Source organism: Kogia breviceps, chromosome X (genome assembly GCF_026419965.1).
Source record: "Kogia breviceps isolate mKogBre1 chromosome X, mKogBre1 haplotype 1, whole genome shotgun sequence".
NCBI lineage: Eukaryota > Metazoa > Chordata > Mammalia > Artiodactyla > Physeteridae > Kogia > Kogia breviceps.
The window spans coordinates 92,774,746-92,796,319 of record NC_081330.1 but is presented as its reverse complement, the minus strand read 5'-3'; the positions used below and the strand labels follow the sequence as shown (position 1 = coordinate 92,796,319).

At 47.2% G+C, this 21,574-nt stretch overlaps 1 protein-coding gene across 3 annotated transcripts; it reads left to right on the top strand.

The window, feature by feature from the left end:
* Positions 1 to 4,290: 4,290 nt before the first annotated feature.
* On the top strand, positions 4,291 to 10,857 carry WDR13 (WD repeat domain 13). Of its 3 annotated transcripts, XM_067023595.1 has the most exons (10): positions 4,291 to 4,470; positions 4,810 to 4,889; positions 5,564 to 5,804; positions 6,768 to 6,877; positions 6,990 to 7,120; positions 7,710 to 8,017; positions 8,737 to 8,917; positions 9,018 to 9,159; positions 10,050 to 10,168; positions 10,584 to 10,857. In XM_067023595.1, exons 2-10 carry the CDS (start codon positions 4,849 to 4,851, stop codon positions 10,766 to 10,768), a joined length of 1,458 nt encoding a protein of 485 aa, XP_066879696.1. In that variant the 5' UTR covers positions 4,291 to 4,470; positions 4,810 to 4,848; the 3' UTR covers positions 10,769 to 10,857. The 3 variants fall into 3 exon arrangements, with proteins under 3 accessions (XP_066879696.1, XP_066879698.1, XP_066879697.1); XM_067023597.1 differs by lacking the exon at positions 5,564 to 5,804 and having other exon boundaries at positions 4,353 to 4,470; XM_067023596.1 differs by lacking the exon at positions 4,291 to 4,470 and having other exon boundaries at positions 4,655 to 4,889; positions 5,598 to 5,804.
* Positions 10,858 to 21,574: the final 10,717 nt, after the last annotated feature.

The window sequence follows — 21,574 nt, the reverse complement described above, 5'->3', positions numbered from 1 at the left end:
TTAAATTTTTGTTTTATTAAAAAATTTTTATTGAAGTGTAATTGATTTACAGTGTTGTGACCAGCTTAAATTTATTTCTCATCCCTGCCCTCTTTGCCCACTGCTCAGCAATGCTAACCAAACTACTATTTTAATGATAATGAGCACCAATTTTAAAAAAGTGATCTTACTTATCACTTATCTGTCTAGCTAAAATGGCAGTTCCATGAGAGTGGGGATCTTTTGTCTGAGTTACTGCTGTTTTTCCAGTGCCTGGCACCTAATAGGGGCTTGATAAATATTTGTCGGAAAGCTGGCTTGCTATTGCAGCTTGCTGGAGGCTGCTCAAATGGTCTGTGAGTCTTTTCCGAAGTGTAGGAATCTGGTTTCTGACTCAGACCATGGAGAATTGTCACCATTAAGACTTTGGGGATTGTGAGAACTTTGGCTTCAGAGGGAAGCATTTTCCTATCAGGAAATGGTCAGATTTAAATTATGATCTTATGTCCCAACCCCCACTTGTCCAATTTGGGAAGAAACCTCAGGGATGAGATAAGTGAATTAAGGACTCGGTCTACACGCCAGTTACACCTCAGCTCCGTGTGTCCTCCCATTTTGCTCTCTGGCCTTGATTCTCAGCACACCCTTGTCACCCCAAGCCACCTAAGCTTTCCCTCAAATCGTGCTCCTTGTAGTCCTGAGGATGAGGCCCAACTTCAGGTTTCATTTCAGCCTGTGTTAGTAATGAAAAGCGGACACAGCCAGTGGGGTCCAATGCTCGCCTTTGCAGTTATAAACTCTGGAGGCCAAATAGGCAGGAGGCACATGAAGAAAGGAGTCCAAAAAAGACATGGCCCCTGCCTGTTTCTGCCATCACTTAAGTTACTATTGTGATGTGGCATTATCTTCAAACAGCTCTGGCTTACCTGTCTTTTCTGTCCAAATGTGGGTTTTTTTGTTCATTCAGCTAGGACCCTCAACCATCACTCTGACCGTAAAATAACCCCAGACTCTGTTAGAGTGGGTGGGACTTGTGGTCCCCCATGGACTTGAGCTTTTTTAGATGTCATGATTGTAACCAAGGCCACTCATAACCTCCAGGAGCTGCTTCTGGTGACTTGATACCCCCAGGCCTGAGACCCTTCTTTCCCCACCCACTGACCTGCCATTCATGTACATAAATTCTGCCCCTTTCTGTCCAGACTCCCAACAAACAAAGTGCCTTCTGTCATCAGCTTGTTGTTCAAAACCCATTTTTAATCCAGTAAGAGTGTGTAAATGTCTAAAAAAAAAAGCTTCAAAAAATGCAGAGCACATAAATGCAAGAGGTGGCTGTGGTCATTCTCATTCACATTATTCTGCACCAGATTTACCTCTGGCAGATGGATCTGTTATCGGGAAAAGTTTTTAAAACAACTAACAGTAGTCAGCATTTAGTGGATATCTTCTCTGTTCCAGCTGCTTGTCTAAGGTTTAAAAATATTAACTCATTTAGTCCTCACACTAAGTCTAAGAGACAGTTTTTTTCAGATGAGGAGGCTGAGTCACAAAGGGGTTAAGTGACCTGCCCAAGACCACATAGCTGTCAGAGCCTGTGGCGGTGGCCAGGTTATACTGCCTTCTGAAAAGTACTGTACTACCTGGAATGACAGCAAAAGTTCTCGCAACAGGTGTCGTTCTGAACACTTTCTCTGCATTAATAGCTAATTCATATTTGTAACAACCCTGTCATTAGTATCTTATATATAATATCTTATTTATAGCCTTATAGGAATGAGGTTTTTAAAATAATTTTTGAAATTTTAACATGAATATTGTAAAAACAACAAGAACAAAAAATCAATTCTGGCAGTGAGACAGTAGATCTCCTTGGTATCACTGACTCTCCTGTGATTTCTTCCCACCACGTTTCTTTGTTTTGTTTGTTTGTTTTTTGGCTGTACCGGGTCTTAGTTGCAGCACGTGGGATCTTTTAGTTGTGGCATGTGGGATCTAGTTCCCTGACCAGGGATCGAACCCGGGCCCTTTGCATTGGGAGCGTGGGGTCTTAACCACTGGACCACCAGGGAAGTCCCCCCCACCACGTTTCTTTGGAAGCTGAATGGTGGGGTGAAGGGGTGGGGTTCTGTCCTGGGAGGGTCAAAGTGAATGGGAAAGGCATTGATTGTATCATCCTCTATGGCAAAAACAAAAAGAACTTGGAAATACAGTTGTTCATCGGTGTCTGTGGCAGATGGGTTTTAGGACCTGCCATGGATACCAAAATCCACAGATGCTCAAATCCCATAATTGGTCCTCCGTATCCGCGGTTATGTATATGCAGATTCAACCAACCACAGATGGTTTAATACTGTAATATTTATTGAAAAAAAATCTGTGTGTAAGTGGACCCGCAGAGTTCAAACCTGTGTTGTTCAAGGGCCAACTGTAAACCCAGTGCTGGTCACAAATAGGGGTCCAGTTCAACAAAATGTCACCCTTGAACTTCCTGGGCTTCAGGTTTCCTCATCTGTAAAATGGGGATAGTAATGGACCCACAACATTCAGTTATTAGGATTAAGTGGATAATACATGTAAATCACCTTAAACAGTATCCAGCACATTGTCCAATAAATGTTAGTGGTTACACGTTTGTGTAAAGTTTATTCTTTAGCAATCATGAAACAAAAGGGTGTTCAATATCCTGAAAAGACCACCCATAGCTTAGTTACATGGACAAGGGAGGTTGCTGCATCAGTACAGTACAGTGTGGTCTATTTTTGTTAGAATACAAAGGGCAATACGTTTTTGGCTGTGTCTCATTTAAGGGCTTTAAAAAACTGTTCAGGGCTTCCCTGGTGGCGCAGTGGTTGAGAGTCCACCTGCCGATGCAGGGGACACGGGTTCGTGCCCCGGTCCGGGAAGATCCCACATGCCGCAGAGCGGTTGGGCCCGTGAGCCATGGCCGCTGAGCCTGCGCGTCCGGAGCCTGTGCTTCGCAACGGGAGAGGCCACAACAGTGAGAGGCCTGCGTACCACAAAAAAAAAAATACTGTTCGGATTATTGTATTATAAAAATAGTGTGGGGACTGCCCTGGTGGTGCAGTGGTTAAGAATCTGCCTGCCGGGCTTCCCTGGTGGCGCAGTGGTTGAGAGTCCACCTGCCGATGCAGGGGACGCGGGTTTGTGCCCCGGTCCGGGAAGATCCCACATGCCACGGAGTGGTTGGGCCCGTGAGCCATGGCTGCTGAGCCTGCGCGTCGGAGCCTGTGCTCCGCCACGGGAGAGGCCACAACAGTGAGAGGCCCGCGTACCGCAAAAAAAAAAAAAAAAAAAAAAAAAGAATCTGCCTGCCAATGCAGGGGACACGGGTTTGAGCCCTGGTCTGGGAAGATCCCACCACATGCCGTGGAGCAACTAAGCCTGTGTGCCACAACTACTGAGCCTGCGCTCTAGAGCCCGCAAGCCACAACTACTGAGCCCACGTGCCACAGCTACTGCAGCCCACATGCCTAGAGCCTGTGCTCGGCAACAAAGAGAAGCCACCACAATGAGAAGCCCACACACCGCAACAAAGAGTAGCCCCACTTGCCGCAACTAGAGAAAAGTCCATGCATGGCAATGAAGACCCAACGCAGCCAAAAACTAAATAAATTTTTAAAATAAATAAAATTAAAATAGTGTGAAAATAACACTATTTTTATAACACATACAATAAACTGAACAATAATGAGAATTGTTGTCAAAGTCAAGATCCGAAAGGAAGCTACTAAACATTGTGTTCCAACTTCGTACATTGTATATCCTGATCACCTTAAGATGAATAGAGATGCAGCTTCTTGTTGGAGTTGAAATAAGGATGATTTCAGATAGCCTCCTGGGATCCAAACCCCAAAGCTTGTTGTACCTATTTATATCTTCTGCCTTCAGAGACTCACGCCCAGACCAAGCCACCCACCCCAACACAGACACACAGAAAGGACTCTTCTTACTCTGGGCGTGTCTGAAGGCCCATCAGTCACCTAGGAACTGGAGAATTTTCTGGGGGCCTCTGCATGTGTGATTATTTTTTATTCTGCACTTCAAATCTTGCTTGGCCAGATTGTGCTGCTAAAAAGCAGCTTATACCACTCTTTCAAAAAAGTCCTTTCGTTTTTTTTTTTTAGAAAGTCATATTTCTGATTTTCAGTGAGTGATTCGCATACTCGCCCCTGTCCCTGTGGTCCCTGGACATTGTTCTTGTGTACACAAAAAAATGCCGTTAGGGACTGAGGCTGAATAGAACTTAAAAGGGCGGAGCCTCCATCCTTGTGCCAGAAGCTACTGTCCCTTAATGCGCCTGCGTGGCTCTCCCACGCCCTGGCGAGGATTCCTATCGATTTGTTCTGCGCTCGTCAGTTCTTCCTGGCAGCAGGCGGCCATCTTACTGGAGCTTGAGAGAGACAGGAGAGAAGGGTGACACTGGTTTCAGGGCTGCCCCGGGAGCCTCAAGAGCGGGAGGCAGCCCCGGAGGTGGTCCCTGATCCCGGGTCCTGCTCTTGGATCCGAGAAGGGAAGGCGGGGGGCGGTGCGGGCAAGATGGGTGGAGAATGCCAACAAGGATTGCTAGGCGGCGGGAGGAGGGGCGTTGCTATGGTGACCGGGAGGGGCGGGGCCAGGTCTGCTGTGAATCATCCGGGTGCTGCCTGGGAAGGGCAGGACTGGGGTGGTGACCATGCTAACAGCCGGGTGGGATTTCGTGACATCCTGGACTGGAGGGACTCGGTGTCTATGGCAACGATCGCCTGGCGGAAGGGGCGGATCTAGGTCTCTTCACTTGAGACGCTGACATTCCAGGCCCTTGTCCTGCAGGCTCCCGTGGGCGGACGCGCTGGAAGAGGAAGCCGGGGAATGGCCGCGGTGTGGCAGCAGGTCTTAGCAGTAGACGCGAGGTGAGGCGCGGGGTCGAAGCTCACGGGAGCGGAAGTTACGTGGTGCATGTGCAATGGCGATAAGTGAGGCTGGGCGGAGAACTTGCCTTATGCAGCTGAGTGGGCTTGCTGGAGGTGAGCATGCGCAGTAGCAGGGTGTGGGGCTTGCCCGCAGGGAATGACTAGCAAGCGAAGGTCGTAAAGCAGCATGCTAGGATAATGCAGTCACATGTGGGCATGCGCAGAGTCTGTGGTGTTGGAGCCTTTGTCGGGGGGCGGTGATAGAGCCCATGCTGGTGACATCCTGTTCCCCACTTTTGCCCCCAGACTTCTCTTACCATCACTTCCCCAGTCTGACCCAGTCGCCGTACTGACCGCCACCATTGCCCCATGCTAACCCCCGTCACCATGTCAGATTGGCCCCTATTATTGTCTCCACTGACTCAGTCACCCCATACCAATTCCAGCGGAACTGCAGACTGCCTCCATTGTGCCCACACTGCCCTCATTGCCATGCCCATTATTACTGTGGACACACCCTTATCACAACACCAGAGAGACCCCCATCACCACTGCTGATCACTTGTCATCCTGACTGATCACTGCCACACACCTCATTCTCCTTCCCTGTCCCCTGAGCTGATTGATTCCCTCTGTCCTGTGCCTGCTGCCCGCCTTGCCTCCTGCCATCGCAGGTACAATGCGTACCGCACACCAACGTTTCCACAGTTTCGGACACAATATATCCGACGGCGCAGCCAGCTACTGCGGGAGAATGCCAAGGCTGGGCACCCTCCAGCACTGCGTCGGCAGTACCTGAGGCTGCGTGGGCAGCTGCTGGGCCAGCGCTACGGGCCCCTCTCTGAGCCAGGCAGTGCTCGTGCCTATAGCAACAGCATCGTCCGCAGCAGCCGCACTACCCTTGACCGCATGGAGGTGAGCTCCTCCCCACGCCACCTTCCTCCATATATAGTCACTCAACAGACTTGTCGAGCACCTGCTGTGTTCCAGGCACTGTTCCTGGCTCTTAGGATGAGCAGAGGGCAAAAAGAGATAATGTATGACATAAGTCAACAGACAAGATAAATAAGTTGATAAACAGGCAATAAACAAGATAAATAGGTCAATAAACGTAGTAAACCAGATAAACAAGTGAATAACTACCATGGCTTGTAGTGAGGAGTGCTAACATGGAAAAATAAAGCTGACTTGGGGAATGAAACAGGACAGGTGTTGGGAACAGAGAGAAGCTTTTTTTTTTTTTGCGGTATGCGGGCATCTCACTGTTGTAGCCTCTCCCACTGTGGAGCACAGGCTCTGGACGTGCAGGCTCAGCAGCCATGGCCCACGGGCCCAGCCACTCCACGGCATGTGGGATCCTCCCGGACCGGGGCACGAACCCGTGTCCCCTGCATCGGCAGGCGGACTCTCAACCACTGCACCACCAGGGAAGCCCGAGAGAAGCTATTTTTAATGGGGATGCTCAGGGAAGACATCTCTGAGGAGGCGACAATTGAACTGAGACTTGAATGAGGCAAGAGACAAAGCTGAGTGGTTTTCTGGGGGAAAAGTATCCATTCTTTGTTCAAAGAGCATTTGTTAAGTATTTGCTGAGTGGGGCAAGTGTGAGAGCATGGGAACTAGTGCAGAGACCACCACAGTAGTCCAGGTGACGGTGGTGGCAGTGGAAGGGGTGAGAAGGGATCTGGTTCCAGCATGCGGTATCTCAGTTGCCCGACCAGGGATCGAACCTGCGCCTTCTGCAGTGGAAGCACAGAGTCTTAACCACTGGACCACCAGGGAAGTCTCATGGTTCTGGGTATATTTTGAAGACTCTAGATCTCATAGGTTCTTGAGGGCTGTTTGCAAGGTGTGCCTACCCTAACCCTCTGTTTGCAGGACTTCGAGGATGATCCTCGGGCCCTGGGGGCCCGTGGGCACCGCCGCTCCGTCAGCCGAGGCTCCTACCAGCTGCAGGCACAGATGAACCGTGCCGTCTATGAGGACAGGTATGCATCAGGGGCAGCTGAAGGTTTGTGAGGAGGAGGGGAGCCACGGGGCAATGGCAGGCCAAACACTAGTACCTCCCTCCTCTCACCCCTCACTCCTGTTGGGGCCTAGGCCCCCTGGCAGTGTGGTGCCCACGTCAGCGGCAGAAGCAAGTCGAGCCATGGCCGGGGACACATCACTGAGTGAGAACTACGCCTTTGCGGGCATGTACCATGTTTTTGACCAGCACGTGGATGAGGCAGGTGAGCCAGTGGATGGCGGGTCTCATCACCATGCATTTGCCCAAACAACTGGGTGACAACCACCCAGTGCATCCTTTTCTGGAATGCAGAGTCTCGGGCCCACCTCTGAGGGAGGAATTGCTATTCATCACACCTTTCGCAAAACCTAAAAGCCCTCTGCAAAGTCTTGGTTACTTTGTCTACCATAAAGGGGCTCAGCAGCTTAAAAGAGCACTTTGCAGAAGGCTTCTGGGGTCATGAGTCGCTTGAACGAGCTTAAAACCTTAAAACCTTTGCTGCGGAGAAATCTCCTTGCAAAGGGCAGAGTGGGTTTTGCAAACTGCCAAGACCTTGGTAACTGTAAAGTGCTTACTGAGATGTAGAAGGCTTTTCACATTGCAGAAGCCATTTCCATAAAGTACCTGCCAAGATTTAAGGATCTTTGGGCAAAGGGGTTCCAACTCTCTTTCTCAGCCAAGAAAGCCCTTTGCTGAGGCCACTGTGCCTATTGCAGTGGGTCCTGGCCCTTGGCTCACACGTCAGAACCTTCTGTAAATGAAAGCATCCGGTGAGCGTGCCAGCTCTCACAAATGGCTCCTTGGCCTTACAGTCCCCAGGGTGCGCTTTGCCAATGACGACCGGCACCGCCTGGCCTGCTGCTCACTCGATGGCAGTATTTCGCTGTGCCAGCTGGTGCCCGCCCCACCCACCGTGCTCCGAGTGCTGCGGGGCCACACCCGCGGGGTCTCCGACTTCGCCTGGTCCCTCTCCAACGACATCCTCGTGTCCACCTCGCTTGATGCCACCATGCGCATCTGGGCCTCTGAGGACGGCCGCTGCATCCGGGAGATCCCTGACCCCGACAGCGCCGAACTGCTCTGCTGCACCTTCCAGCCCGTTAACAACAACCTCACTGTGGTCAGGCTCCAGAGCGCTCCCTTGCCGAGGGCGGGATGCCAGGCCAGGAGGGCTGTTGCAGGGAGCCGGGATAAGGGGTCCCCTCTAGTCCATCGCCTCCGTCCTCCTCTGGCCAGACTCAGAGGGGAACAGGGCAGAACTGGGGACGTGGTTCTTGGTCTGGGATGGCCTCACTGTGGTAGACTCCGGGGATGGGGGCGGTCTCGGGGTAGGGTCACGGTCCCATCTGCAGTAGTCCTACCATTTTCCAACTGCAGGGGCTGCTGGTTGGGGAGCAGGATTACTTGTCAGAAACCTTGTTTCATCTCAGTGGCAGCATCACGGTGGTCTGACCCGGATAGAGTCAGAGGTCAGGGGAAGGAAATGAAAAGTCCGGCCTGGTCCTGAGCGGGGAGTAGGGGGAGCTGGCCCAGTGAGCCCGTGTTCTGGGATCCTTTCAGCTGTAGCAGCAGCTGCCGCCCTAGTATAGTCAAGGCTCCAGGAAGGACCAGGCAGGCCCCTTTAGTTCTGGGAGCAGCTGTCTCTTCTGGTCAGATTGCAAGAGGGACTGGCTGGGGAGGATTACCGGCCTGAGTCACCTTGCAGTCTACTGGCCCACCTTCACTGTGATGAGAGTCCAGTAGGGATCAGCCAGTCCCATCAACAGCAGTGCCGCTGTGGTCAGACTCAAGGAGGGACTGGCTGGGAGCAGGGTGATGGTGTGCGGGTCTCACCCACAGGTGGGGAATGCCAAGCACAACGTGCACGTCATGAACATCTCCACGGGCAAGAAAGTGAAGGGTGGCTCCAGCAAGCTGACAGGCCGTGTCCTCGCTCTGTCCTTTGATGCCCCTGGCCGGCTGCTCTGGGCGGGTGATGACCGCGGCAGTGTTTTCTCCTTCCTCTTTGACATGGCCACAGGTAGGCAGACCCTAGGCCTGTATCCGGCTGCTCACACTCTCGCCCTTCTGGTGCATAGCCCTAACCCTCGCCGCTGCCTCCCCTCCCTCTGCTGCCACAGGGAAGCTGACCAAAGCCAAGCGTCTGGTGGTGCATGAGGGCAGCCCCGTGACCAGCATCTCCGCCCGCTCCTGGGTCAGCCGCGAGGCCCGGGACCCCTCGCTGCTCATCAATGCTTGCCTCAACAAGCTGCTGCTCTACAGGTGGGTCTCCTCTCTGGGCCGCCTAGAGGTGGGGGGCCTGCCACCTCTGTCAGACTGGGACAAGAGCCCTGTCTCCCCAGCAGACTAAGCCATGGAGGTTAACTTCATTGAGGGGGGAGGTCCTGTCTCCTAATAATAGTAATAATATGATAATGGTGACATCAATAGGAGCAGTAATGTAATAGGAGCAGTAATAGTAATAGCAGTAGCTATCATGTGCATAGCAGTTGCTGGGCCAGGCCCTGTTCATATCCCCTCATTTAATCCTCACAGCAACCCTGTGAGGTAGGTGCTATAATCATGTCCATTTTACAGATGAGCAAACTGAGCCATAAAATAGACTAGAGTCCCCTTAGAGCAGTGGCCTGCTTTCCCTTCCTTTCTTTCTTTTTTTTTTTTTTTGAAGCTGGGAGTTTTACTATCCCCACTCACTTGTGTCTGTCATCTAAATGCAGTTCTCAGCCTGGGCTGCACACTGGAATGCTTTTCTCAACAAACTGCCTGTGGAAATGCCCCAGGCTCCCTGCAGTAGCTCGGGTTTATTCCTTTGAATGGCCATGTGGTATTCCATGGTGCAGGGGTGCTGTAGTTTGGTCAGTCGTTCCCTCTCTGTGCCCGTCCTAAATCAGGATCTCTTAGGAACCCTTAGGAAAAGAAACTAGTGAATTAAACAGCAGAGGCTCCCCATTTGTATCAACAGATACAGTTTCCAAACTGTCACTCACTCACACACCAGCCTGTGCTTTATAGGTTTATGCAGTCATCTCAAAACTGGATTTCATGAACCTTGAAAAGACCTCAGGTGCAGGAGTGGGGACACAGACTGGCCCACCATTCATCCCCCTCTGGGGCTGAGGCTGCCCCCTGACCCGCTCTCTTCCTCCTCTCAGGGTGGTGGACAATGAGGGGACCCTGCAGCTGAAGAGGAGCTTCCCCATTGAGCAGAGCTCGCATCCCATACGCAGCATTTTCTGCCCCCTCATGTCCTTCCGCCAGGGGGCCTGTGTGGGTGAGTCCCATGGGGTCGGGGTGTCTGGGTGGCCAGGGAGGGGCAGGGACCAGGGCTGGTGCTGATCTGGCTCAGCTATCATGACATCCTAATGCCCTGACTTCCTGGGCCTCAAGAACTCTCATGCCCCAGCAACCTCACACTTTGAACACAGACCCCCAAACAGCCCAGAAACCTCACAGCCTAAGACACAGAACCCTCCCCGCCATGGACAAAGAGCTCAGAGACCTCACACTCTGGACGCAGATCCAAAACAGCTAGGTGACCTTGCATCTGGGGATGGTTCACCCCAGTGCCCCCAGCCCCGGGACCTCACACCTTGAACATAAATCCCTCAACACCCCAGAGACTTCACATGCAGGGCACCCCGCTGCCTCCTGCAACACCTCCTGATGGTCTTCTCTCATCTGGGCAGTGACGGGCAGCGAGGACATGTGCGTGCATTTCTTTGACGTGGAGCGGGCAGCCAGGGCCGCTGTCAACAAGCTGCAGGGCCACAGCGCGCCCGTGCTGGATGTCAGCTTCAACTGCGATGAGAGCCTGCTGGCTTCCAGCGACGCCAGCGGCATGGTCATCGTCTGGAGGCGGGAGCAGAAGTAGGAGACTTCCAGCCTTGCCACTGTCCACTTTCCCACCTGCCTCCGGCCCCAGCCTTGTGTTTGTAAATAAAGTTCCTGTGGTTGTGCCGATGGCTGGCTCCCAGGCCTTCTGGGGGTGGGATGGGGGAGAGGGCAGCTCTAGGACCCAAGATGGCATGGGGTTCACCTCCTCATTCATGCCTTCATGCATTGATTCGTTGATGGATTCATTCAACAACCGTTTATGAACGTCGGCCATGTCAGAGGCACCACTTCAAGTGTTTTACACAGTCACGCTTTGGACAGACATTGTGGAGCACCTGCTGTGCGCCAGGCCCTGTTCTAGGCACTGAGGGTACAAGCTGTGACTTAAACTGACAGGAATGGCTGCCCCCGTGGGGCTTACCTTCTAGTGGAGGCAGGTAGATAATAGACAAAAATATATAATAGGTCAGCTAAAGCTGAGCGTTGTGAGGAAAAAGGGCAGGGGATAGAGGGCAGGAGTGAAGGGAAGGTTGGGCTCTTTTTGTTGTCATGATCAGGGAAGATGTTCCTGACAGTGTGAAATTTATTTTTCTTTAATTTTTATTTTATATTGGAGTATTACGGTCCTTGTTGATTATCTTTTTTATGTATAGAAGTGTATACATGTTAATCCCAAACTCCTAATTTATCCCTCCCTCCTACCTTTCTCCTTTGGTATCCATATATATATATATATATATCCATATGCTTGTTTCCTAAGTGTGAGTCTGTTTCTGTTTTGTAAATAAGTTCATTTGTATCATTGTTTTAGATTCTTCATATAAGTGATACTATGTGATATTTGTCTGTCTGACTTACTTCACTTAGTATGGTAATCTCTAGGTCCATCCATGTTGCTGCAAATGGCATTATTTCATTCCTTTTTTATGGCTGAGTAATATTCCATTGTATATATGTACCACATCCTCTTGATCCTTTCATCTGTCATTGGACATTTAGGTTGCTTCTGTGTCTTGGCTACTGTAAATAGTGCTGCAGTGAACATTGGGGGTGCATGTATCTTTTAGAATTATGTTTTTTTCTCTGGATATATGCCCAGGAATGGGATTGCTGGATCATATGGGTTTTTTTATTGTTGTTTTGGGTTTTTTTTTAACATCTTTATTGGAGTATAATTGTTTTACAATGGTGTGTTAGTTTCTGCTTTATAACAAAGTGAATCAGCTATACATATACACATATCCCCATATCCCCTCCCTCTTGAGCCTCCCTCCCGCCTTCCCTATCCCACCCCTCTAGGTCATCACAAAGCATCAAGTTGATCTCCCTGTGCTATGCAGCTGCTTCCCACTAGCTATCCCTTTTACATTTGGCAGTGTGTATATGTCAATGCTCCTCTCTCACTTCATCCCAGCTTACCCTTCCCCCTCCCCATGTCCTCAAGTCCATTCTCTAGTTCTGCATCTTTATTCTTGTCCTGCCTCTAGGTTCATCAGAACAACTTTTTTTTAGATTCCATATATATGTGTTAGCATATGGTATTTGTTTTTCTTTTTCTGACTTACTTCACTCTGTACAACAGACTCTAGGTCCATCCACCTCACTACAGGTAATTCAGTTTCATTTCTTTTTTATGGCTGAATAATATTCCATTGCATATATGTGCCGCATCTTTATCCATTCATCTGTCGATGGACACTTAGGTTGCTTCCATGTTCTGGCTATTGTAAATAGTGCTGCAGTGAACATTGTGGTACATGACTCTTTTTGAATTATGGTTTTCTCTGTGTATATGCCCAGTAGTGGGATTGCTGGTTCGTATGGTAGTTCTATTTTTAGTTTTTTAAGGAACCTCCATACTGTTCTCCATAGTGGCTGTATCAATTTACATTCCCACCAACAGTGCAAGAGGGTTCCCCTTTCTCCACACGCTCTCCAGCATTTGTTGTTTGTAGATTTTCCTATGATGCCCATTCTAACTGGTGTGAGGTGATACCTCATTGTAGTTTTGATTTGCATTTCTCTAATAATTAGTGATGTTGAGCAGCTTTTCATGTGCTTCTTGGCCATCTGTATGTCTTCTTTGGAGAAATGCCTATTTAGGTCTTCTGCCCATTTTTTGATTGGGTTGTTTGTCATTTTTAATATTGAGCTGCATGAGCTATTTATATATTTTGGAGATTAATCCTTTGTCCATTGATTCAGTTGCAAATCTTTTCTCCCATTCTGAGAGTTGTCTTTTCATCTTGTTTATGGTTTCCTTTGCTGTGCAAAAGCTTTTAAGTTTAATTAGGTCCCATTTGTTTATTTTTGTTTTATTTTCATTACTCTAGGAGGTGAAACCAAAAAGATATTGCTGTGATTTATGTCAAAGAGTGTTCTGCATATGTTTTCCTCTAATAGTTTTATAGTATCCGGTCTCACATTTAGGTCCTTAATCTGTTTTGAGTTTATTTTTGTGTATGGTGTTAAAGAATGTTCTAATTTCATTCTTTAACAGGTAGCTGTCCAGTTTTCCCAGCACCACTTATTGAAGAGACTCTCTTTTCTCCATTGTATATTCTTGCCTCCTTTGTTGTAGATTAATCGATCATAGGTGTGTGGGTTTATTTCTGGGCTTTCTATCTTGTTCCATTGATCTGTATTTCTGTTTTTGTGCCAGTACTGTACTGTTTTGATTACTGTAGCTTTGTAGTGTAGACTGAAGTCAGGAAGCCTAATTCCTCCAACTCTGTTTTTCTTTCTCAAGATTGCTTTGGCTGTTTGGGGTCTCTGACAGTGTGAAATTTAAACAAAGACCTGAATGAAGTGAGGGAGCCATAGTGTGTGAGGGAGAAGAATATCATAGGTAGAGAAAAGGCAGTTCAGAGGCACCAAGGCTGGAGTGTGCCAGGAGGACCATTTTAGAGGCTGGTGTGGCTAGATTAAGGTTTGGTAAGAGATGAGGTTGGACAGGCCCAATCCTGGAGGGCTTTGGGGGCCACAGTGAGGACTTGAGCGTTTTTGCTGAGTGAGGCGTGAGTCACCAGAACATTTTGAGCAGAGTAGGGAAATGATCTCACTTGGTTGTAAGAGGATCCTTGTGGGTACTGTGAAGAGAACAGACTGGAATGGGGGAGCGGGAGCAGGGGGATCAGTCAGGAGACCCTGCAGTAGTTGAGGTGAGCAGTGATGGGAACTTGCACCAGGGTGGTGGCAGCGGAGGGACTGAGGTAGGGAATGTTGGCTTCTACCACAGGGGTTTCATCCTATTAGTCTGCAGGACTCCGCTGGCTCCTCAGGGAGGCTGAGGCTCCCAGGCTCCCCCCGACCCCCAGGCCAGCCGCACCCTGGGCCCCACACCTGTCAGTGCATTGATTTTTTCCCGCAAGCAGGGAGCAGAGGTTTTGAGAGCGCCAAGGCGGTACAGAGCAACTATGGAACCTGAGGCTGAGGTAGCGGCTCCTGTTGTGGGAGAAAAGGGATGGGGGAATCTCTCTCCACCCCAGAGAAACTCCAGACTACCCCTAGCTCCTCCCATGCCCACCCAGGGCCCAAATTCGAGGCCTGGAACAGCTCAGAGAACACAGAGTAATGTTCAGTATTTGAGAGGAGCCCTGAGTGAGGACAGAAAGCTTGGAGTGTAGACAGGGAGATAGATAACCCAAATCCCTTGTCAATGACCTGAGTCACCAGGAAATGTCAAAGTTCCAGGGTATCAAAGAGCCTCTTGCTCCAGCTGCTCCCTTCCCTCCAGCTCCATAGGCTGCCACATCCAGATGTATCAATGGGAAGTGTAGCTACCATCTTGAGACCTCAGGGTCAGTCCACAGAGTCACAGAGACCCCGACCTGGCCCAACATTGTTTTTTGTTTGTTTGTTTTGTTTTGTTTGTGGTACGCGGGCCTCTCACTGTTGTGGCCTCTCCCGTTGCAGAGCACAGGCTCCAGACGCGCAGGCTCAGCAGCCATGGCTCACTGGCCTAGCCGCTCCGCGGCATGTGGGATCTTCCCGGACCGGGGCACGAACCCGTGTCCCCTGCATCGGCAGGTGGACTCTCAACCACTGCGCCACCAGGGAAGCCCCCAACATTGTTGAGCTGCTGAACTAACACCAGCAGTCTTGTTGAAGGTGGAAAATAACCTCTTGTTCATTCAAGCCACTGTTATTGGACAGTGCAGTTACTTGTAGCCAGAAGCATTTCTATCTGGTACTTCCATCTGACAGACCTTAAGGTAAATGGTGATGAGATGGTGGTGATAGTCCAGAGAGCTGGACTGTTCACAGACTCAGTGATTTGCTAGGAGGATTCTCAGTCTCCTCATATGGTTGTATACATGGCTATGATTTTTACAGCAAAAAGATACAGAGCACAGTCAGCAAAGGGAAATGGCACATGGGGTGAAGTCCAGGAGAAACAGGCACAAGCCTCCAAGGGTCATCTTCCAGTGAAGCCTCACAGGACACCCTTAATTCCCTCAGTTGTGACAACACATGTGAAACACTGTGAACCAGGGAAGCTTGTTAGAGACTCCACCCATGGTTTCTATTGGGGGTTGGTCATGTAAGCACCCTCTGCCTGGCACATACCTAACTCCCAGACTCCCTGAAGGAAAGCAGGTGTTTAGCATAAACCACGGTGCTTGGACAAACAGTTCAGGCACAGTGGGTCATTCTTATCAATTAGAGAGTGGTGGGAATCTTCCTGGAATCTAAATTTCCAGGTGCCAGCCAAGGCCCCCCCTTGAAGCAGGCCTTTCCAAAGACAGCAATTCAGGCCTGCTGTTAGCTCTCTTCTGCACAGTATGGAGCACCAAAAAGATGCTTGGTTTCCACTAAGGTTAGCAGATCACAAGATCATTTGGGGGAGCCTCATTTTTCTCTAATATTTTCTTCTTTTCTTCACATTTTTTCATGTCTTCATTGCATCTGGATTCAAGATGGCGGATCACAGATGTTGTTATACATGATTTGGGGGACTTCCTCCTTGCGAAATTTTGAGGTAACAGAGTTGACCTTCTGCTTTAAATTCATCATCATGATTTTCTTGACTTACAACCTAAGAGGAAATAAAGAGCCAGTAATAAAAAAGTAAACTTACTGGTCAGACTTGGACCTCTGTTAACTTGTCCGTCATCACTGTGCCTCTGATTTAACAGCAGATCTGGAACTCTTAACCACTCCACCATCAATACCCCTTTGGTCTTATCTGGAACTGAAATTCTGCTGACTATTCTTTGGTCCAACCTTGAATGCAGGCCTCTAGTTAATATCCCACTATCACTGGCTTTCTGCTCTGACTGGGCCTTTTAAAAAATATATATTTATTTTATTTTATTTTATTCATTTTGGGCTGTGTTGGGTCTTCATTGCTGCATGCGGGCTCTCTCTAGTTGCGGTGAGTGGGGGCTACTCTTGTTGTAGAGCACAGGCTCTAAGCACGCCTGCTCCAGTAATTGTGGCTTGTGGACTCTAGAGCACAGGCTCGGTAGTTGTGGCGCACAGGCTCAGTTGCCCCATGGCATGTGGGATCTTCCCCGACCAGGGCTCGAATCCATGTCCCCTGCATTAGCAGGCGGATTCTTAACCACTGTGCCACCAGGGAAGTCCCAACTAGGCCTTTTTGAACTCTAGAATCATCAAGGCATTTCTGGCCTGACCTCAAATTCGGGTTCTGTTAGCCTTTACTCCTTCAAGACCCCCTTTGATCTGAAGTTACATATGGGTATCTCTTAACTAATCCAACATGATAGGCAACCAAAACCCAGAGCTTTTTCAGTTATTCCACTGCTGGTGCCTTTGTGCCCTGACCTCTATAAACTGTTCCACCATCATCAGCCCTCTGGTCTGACTGGGAGTGGAGACTTCTGTTAACTATTCTAACATCAAAGTCCTCTGATCTGATTTTTTTTAAACAGCTTTATTGGAGTATAATTGCTTTACAATGGTGTGTTAATTTCTGCTTTATAACAAAGAGAATCAGCTATACATATACATATATCCCCATATCTCCTCCCTCTTGCATCTCCCTCCCACCCTCCCTATCCCACCCCTCTAGGTGGTCACAAAGCACAGAGTTGATCTCCCTGTGCTATGCGGCTGCTTCCCACTAGCTATCTATTTTACGTTTGGTAGTGTATATATGTCCATGCCACTCTCTCACTTCGTCCCAGCTTACCCTTCCCCCTCCCTGTGTCCTCAAGTCCATTCTCTACGTCTGCGTCTTTATTCCTGTCCTGCCCCTAGGTTCTTCAGAACCATTTTTTTAGATTCCATATATATGTGTTAGCATACAGTATTTGTTTTTCTCTTTCTGACTTACTTCACTCTGCATGACAGACTCTAAGTCCATCCACCTCACTGCAAATAACTCAATTTTGTTTCTTTTTATGGCTGAGTAATATTCCATTGTATATATGTGCCACATCTTCTTTATCCATTCATCTGTCAGTGGACACTTAGGTTGCTTCCACGTCCTGGCTATTGTAAATAGAGCTGCAGTAAACATTGTGGTACATGACTCTTGCTGAATTATGGTTTTCTCAGGGTATACGCCCAGCAGTGGGATTGCTGGGTCATATGGTAGTTCTATTTTTAGTTTTTTGAGGAACCTCCATACTGTTCTCCACAGTGGCTGTATCAATTTACATTCCCAACAACAGTGCAAGAGGGTTCCCTTTTCTCCACACACTCTCCAGCATTTGTTGTTTGTAGATTTTTTGATGCTGGCCATTCTGACTGCTATGAGATGATACCTCATTGTGGTTTTGATTTGCATTTCTCTAATGATTAATGATGTTGAGCATTCTTTCATGTGTTTGTTGGCAATCTGTGTATCTTTGGAGAAATGTCTATTTAGGTCTTCCACCCATTTTTGGATTGGGTTGTTTGTTTTTTTGTTATTGAGCTGCATGAGCTGCTTGTAAATTTTAGAGATGAATCCTTTGTCAGTTGCTTCATTTGCAACTATTTTCTCCCATTCTGAGGGTTATCTTTTGGTCTTGTTTATGGCTTCCTTTGCTGTGCAAAAGGTTTGAAGCTTCATTAGGTCCCATTTGTTTATTTTTGTTTTTATTTCCATTTCTCTAGGAGGTAGGTCAAAAAGGATCTTGCTGGGATTTATGTCATAGAGTGTTCTGCCTATGTTTTCCTCTACGGCTTTGATAGTGTCTGCCCTTACATTTAGGCCTTTAATCCATTTTGAGTTTATTTTTGTGTATGGTGTTAGGGAGTGTCCTAATTTCATCCTTTTACATGTAGGTGTCCAGTTTCCCAAGCACCACTTACTGAAGAGACTGTCTTTTCTCCATTGTATATTCTTGCCTCTTTTATCAAAGATAAGGTGACCATATGTGCGTGGGTTTATCTCTGGGCTTTCTATCCTGTTCCATTGATGTGTATTTCTGTTTTTGTGCCAGTACCATAGTGTCTTGATTACTGTAGCTTTGTAGTATAGTCTGAAGTCAGGGAGCCTCCGATCTGATTTTGAACTATTCCAAGATGCCAGTCTCTCTGGTTTGACCTCCTCTATTAATAATTCCACCATCAGTGCCCTTCTGGTCTGCCATAAAAACAAGGTCTCTGTTAAGTATCATCCCATCACTGCTCCTTTGGCATGACCTTGAACCCAGGCCTTCATTTCATATTCTAACTGAAAGGCCCCTCTGGTCTCAAATCAAACCTAGACCGCTTATTAATTCTTCATCCAAGACTCCTACACTGTTGTACCTAGGCTTCTTTTTAACTATTCAACCTTCAATCCTTTCTGATCTGACTTTGAACCCAGGCCATTTTAACTCTTAAGCCACAGTGCTCCTCCATTCGTCTGACCTCAGACCTGGTCCACTATTAACTGCTGCAATATCAATGTCCTGCTGGTCTGTTCTCAAACCAGGGTCTCTTTTATTGTCATTCTGCCTTCAGTGTCATCCTGCTTCCTTATCAAAGCTCTTCCACTATCCTTGCTCTCCCATCTGTCTGATGTTTACTCTTCCAAATTCAATGATCTACTGGTCTAATTATCCAACACAGCCATTTAAATCCCTCCACTCCAGGCCTATCCTCAAACCTCTGTTAAATATACCACCATTAACTCCCCCGTGATTTGACCTCAAACATGATCCTCTGATAACTGTTCTGTTACCAGTAGCCTGTGAGTCTGTCATTGAACTTGTACAGTTATTTCTTCCAACATCAGTGCTCCTGGAATCTGAACTCAAACCCTGGGCTCTGTTAACTATTCTAGAATCTGTTCCTCTTTTGACTGAGCTCAAATCCAGATATTTATTCAATTGTGTCCATATCTGTTTCTTTGGTCTGACCCTAAACCAGGGCCTCTGTTAACTCTTAATGCCCCTCTAGTCTGAGTTCAATCATCTGCTAACTATTCTAACATCAACATCTCTCTGTCTAGATAATCAAACAGAATGATTGTTAACTAATTAAAAAAATCCCGGCCCCTCTTACATAACCCCAAATCTGGGTTTCTTTATTCCACCATCAGTGATTTTCTCATCTGTTATTGAACCCTGTGTGTAAACTCTTCTACCATCAATGGTCCTCTTATCTGACTTTGAACCACAGTACCCGTTAATTCTTCCACTGTCAGTTCCCCTCTGGCAGTGTTGCCTTCCACTGGGGCCTCTGATAAGGCTAGCACTGTTATTGCCCCTCTGGCCTGACCTTAAACAAGGTTAGTAATTTCACCATCAGTACTCTTTTAGAGCACGGACCCTAGCATGTTAACTAGTCCATTATCCATGACCTATCTTCTGACCTTGAACCTGGACCATTGTTAAGTCTTTCACCATCTGTACCCCTTTGGTTAAGACTTCAAACCTGGGCTTATGGAAAATACTCTGGCATTAATGGCCTTCTTGTCTGAATTCAAATATAGGGGATGAAAACTACTGAACTTATACGGACTTCAAAGTGGTCACTGCTGGTGAAATAGACTACAGTCAGATATAATGGGGTGGGAGATTGCAATGTGGATCAAACTGTTCACAGAGATAAATGTAGATTCTAGTGGAGTCACAGACTGGAACACAGACACTCCCATGATCCATACCTGACTCTGTGTGAGCCGAGGAGTCTCCACAACCTAGTCTGCATGATCACATATGTCCAAACTCCAGTCTATATGACCCCCAAAGTGTCTACACCCCAATCTGTGTGACTTCAGGAGGTCCCTACCCTAGTACATATGTACCCAAGAGTGTCTACATTCTAGTCTTTGTGACATGAGGCATGTTGACACCCTAGTCTGCATGACTCCAGAAGTGTTCATACCACAGTCTGTGTTACACCAGGAATGTTTGTACCCAGTCCGTTTGAACTGTTTCCAAAGTGCTCTGTGCATGACTCATGGGACTCCACATCCTGGTCTGTTACCCTAAGTGTTCAGACACCTGTCTTACGACCATAGGAGTTTTCACACTCCATTCACAAAGGAGAGAAGAAATGAATAGATATTCTTTCATTACTGCAGATATTTAGATAAATGTAGATTCAACTAAGTTTAAAAAAAACCTTAATGATAATCACAAGTTGAATTAAAGACAGGAAAGAGAACTTTCAAATCACTTGCAAAAGAATGAGAAATGATTCCATAACAAAAGGTAGACTACTAAGGAAATGCCAAGAAGGCATAAAAAATACCGAAAACATAAAACAACACAGAATTTCACTTTCTGACAATAAACATTAATGGATTAAAGTCCATACATTAAGTGACAAGGGCATGCAGATTGAGTAAAAATTCAAAAATCAACCAAATAATGTCTAAATCAAAATGATTCAGAAAGATTGTTTTAAACAATGAGTAAAAATGTGTGAGAAAAGTAACGACCAAGAAAACAGTAGTTGCAATATAAATTCAAGATAAAATTAAGGAAAAAAGCATTAAGCAGTTAAAAAGGACCCTTTTTATTCATCCAGGGCATGACCAACACTGAAAATATAACAGTTATGAATTTCTATAGTCCATATAACAGAGACCAGACCTTTATCTAAAGAAATAGAAGACAGCCAATTGAATCCTTGCCAACTTATCCATATGGTTGGATCAAGTTGAGCAGTCGTCACACCAGACATTAAAAATATGATATAGGCTTATAAATTAGGTTTAGTGGAAAATGCAGCAAAATAGAGGAAGTGGTCTACTTGTTTTCCTATCCCGGACTCAGAGGGATACTCTCATGGCCTTGGGTGTTCTCTCTGGCAGTGAATATGAGTGGCCACAGGTACAATGTTTAACATTCCTATTAGATCTTGATGATGCTAGGTCCGTGTTTTTTTGAAAAATTGTTTTTTAGGGAATTCCCTGGCTGCCCAGTGGTTAGGGCTCTGCACTTCCACTGCAGGGGACATGGGTTCATCCCGGGTCAGGGAATGAAGATCCTGCATGCCGTGCAGCACAGTCGAAAAATATTTTTTTTTAATTTAAATTGGGGTATACTTGACGTGTACTATATTATATTAGTTTCAGGTGTAAATATAATAAAATATAATGATTTGATTTTGTATAAATTGTGAAATGATCACCACAATAGGTCTTGTTAACATTCATCACCATATATAGTTACAGTTTTTTTTCTTGTGATGAGAACTTTTAAGATTTACTTTCAGGGGGCTTCCCTGGTGATCCAGTGACTAAGACTCCACACTCCCAATGCAGGGGGCCCAGGTTCGATCCCTGGTCAGGGAACTAGATCCCACATGCTGCAACTAAGACCCTATGCAGCCAAATAAATAAATAAATAATTTTAAAGAAAGATTTACTTTGAAATATGCAATACAGAATTATTAACAGTGTAACTATAATATTACAGTATTATTATAGTTGCCACACTGTACATTAAAT

What these genes read in the sequence shown, in the direction of transcription:
- WDR13 (XM_067023595.1), top strand. Translation starts at nt 4,849, where the DNA reads ATGGCCGCGGTGTGGCAGCAGGTCTTAGCAGTAGACGCGAG. An exon ending in CGTGCCGTCTATGAGGACAG is followed by an intron (nt 6,878 to 6,989) that starts GTATGCATCAGG and finishes GTTGGGGCCTAG; the next exon opens with GCCCCCTGGCAGTGTGGTGC. An exon ending in TTAACAACAACCTCACTGTG is followed by an intron (nt 8,018 to 8,736) that starts GTCAGGCTCCAG and finishes TCTCACCCACAG; the next exon opens with GTGGGGAATGCCAAGCACAA.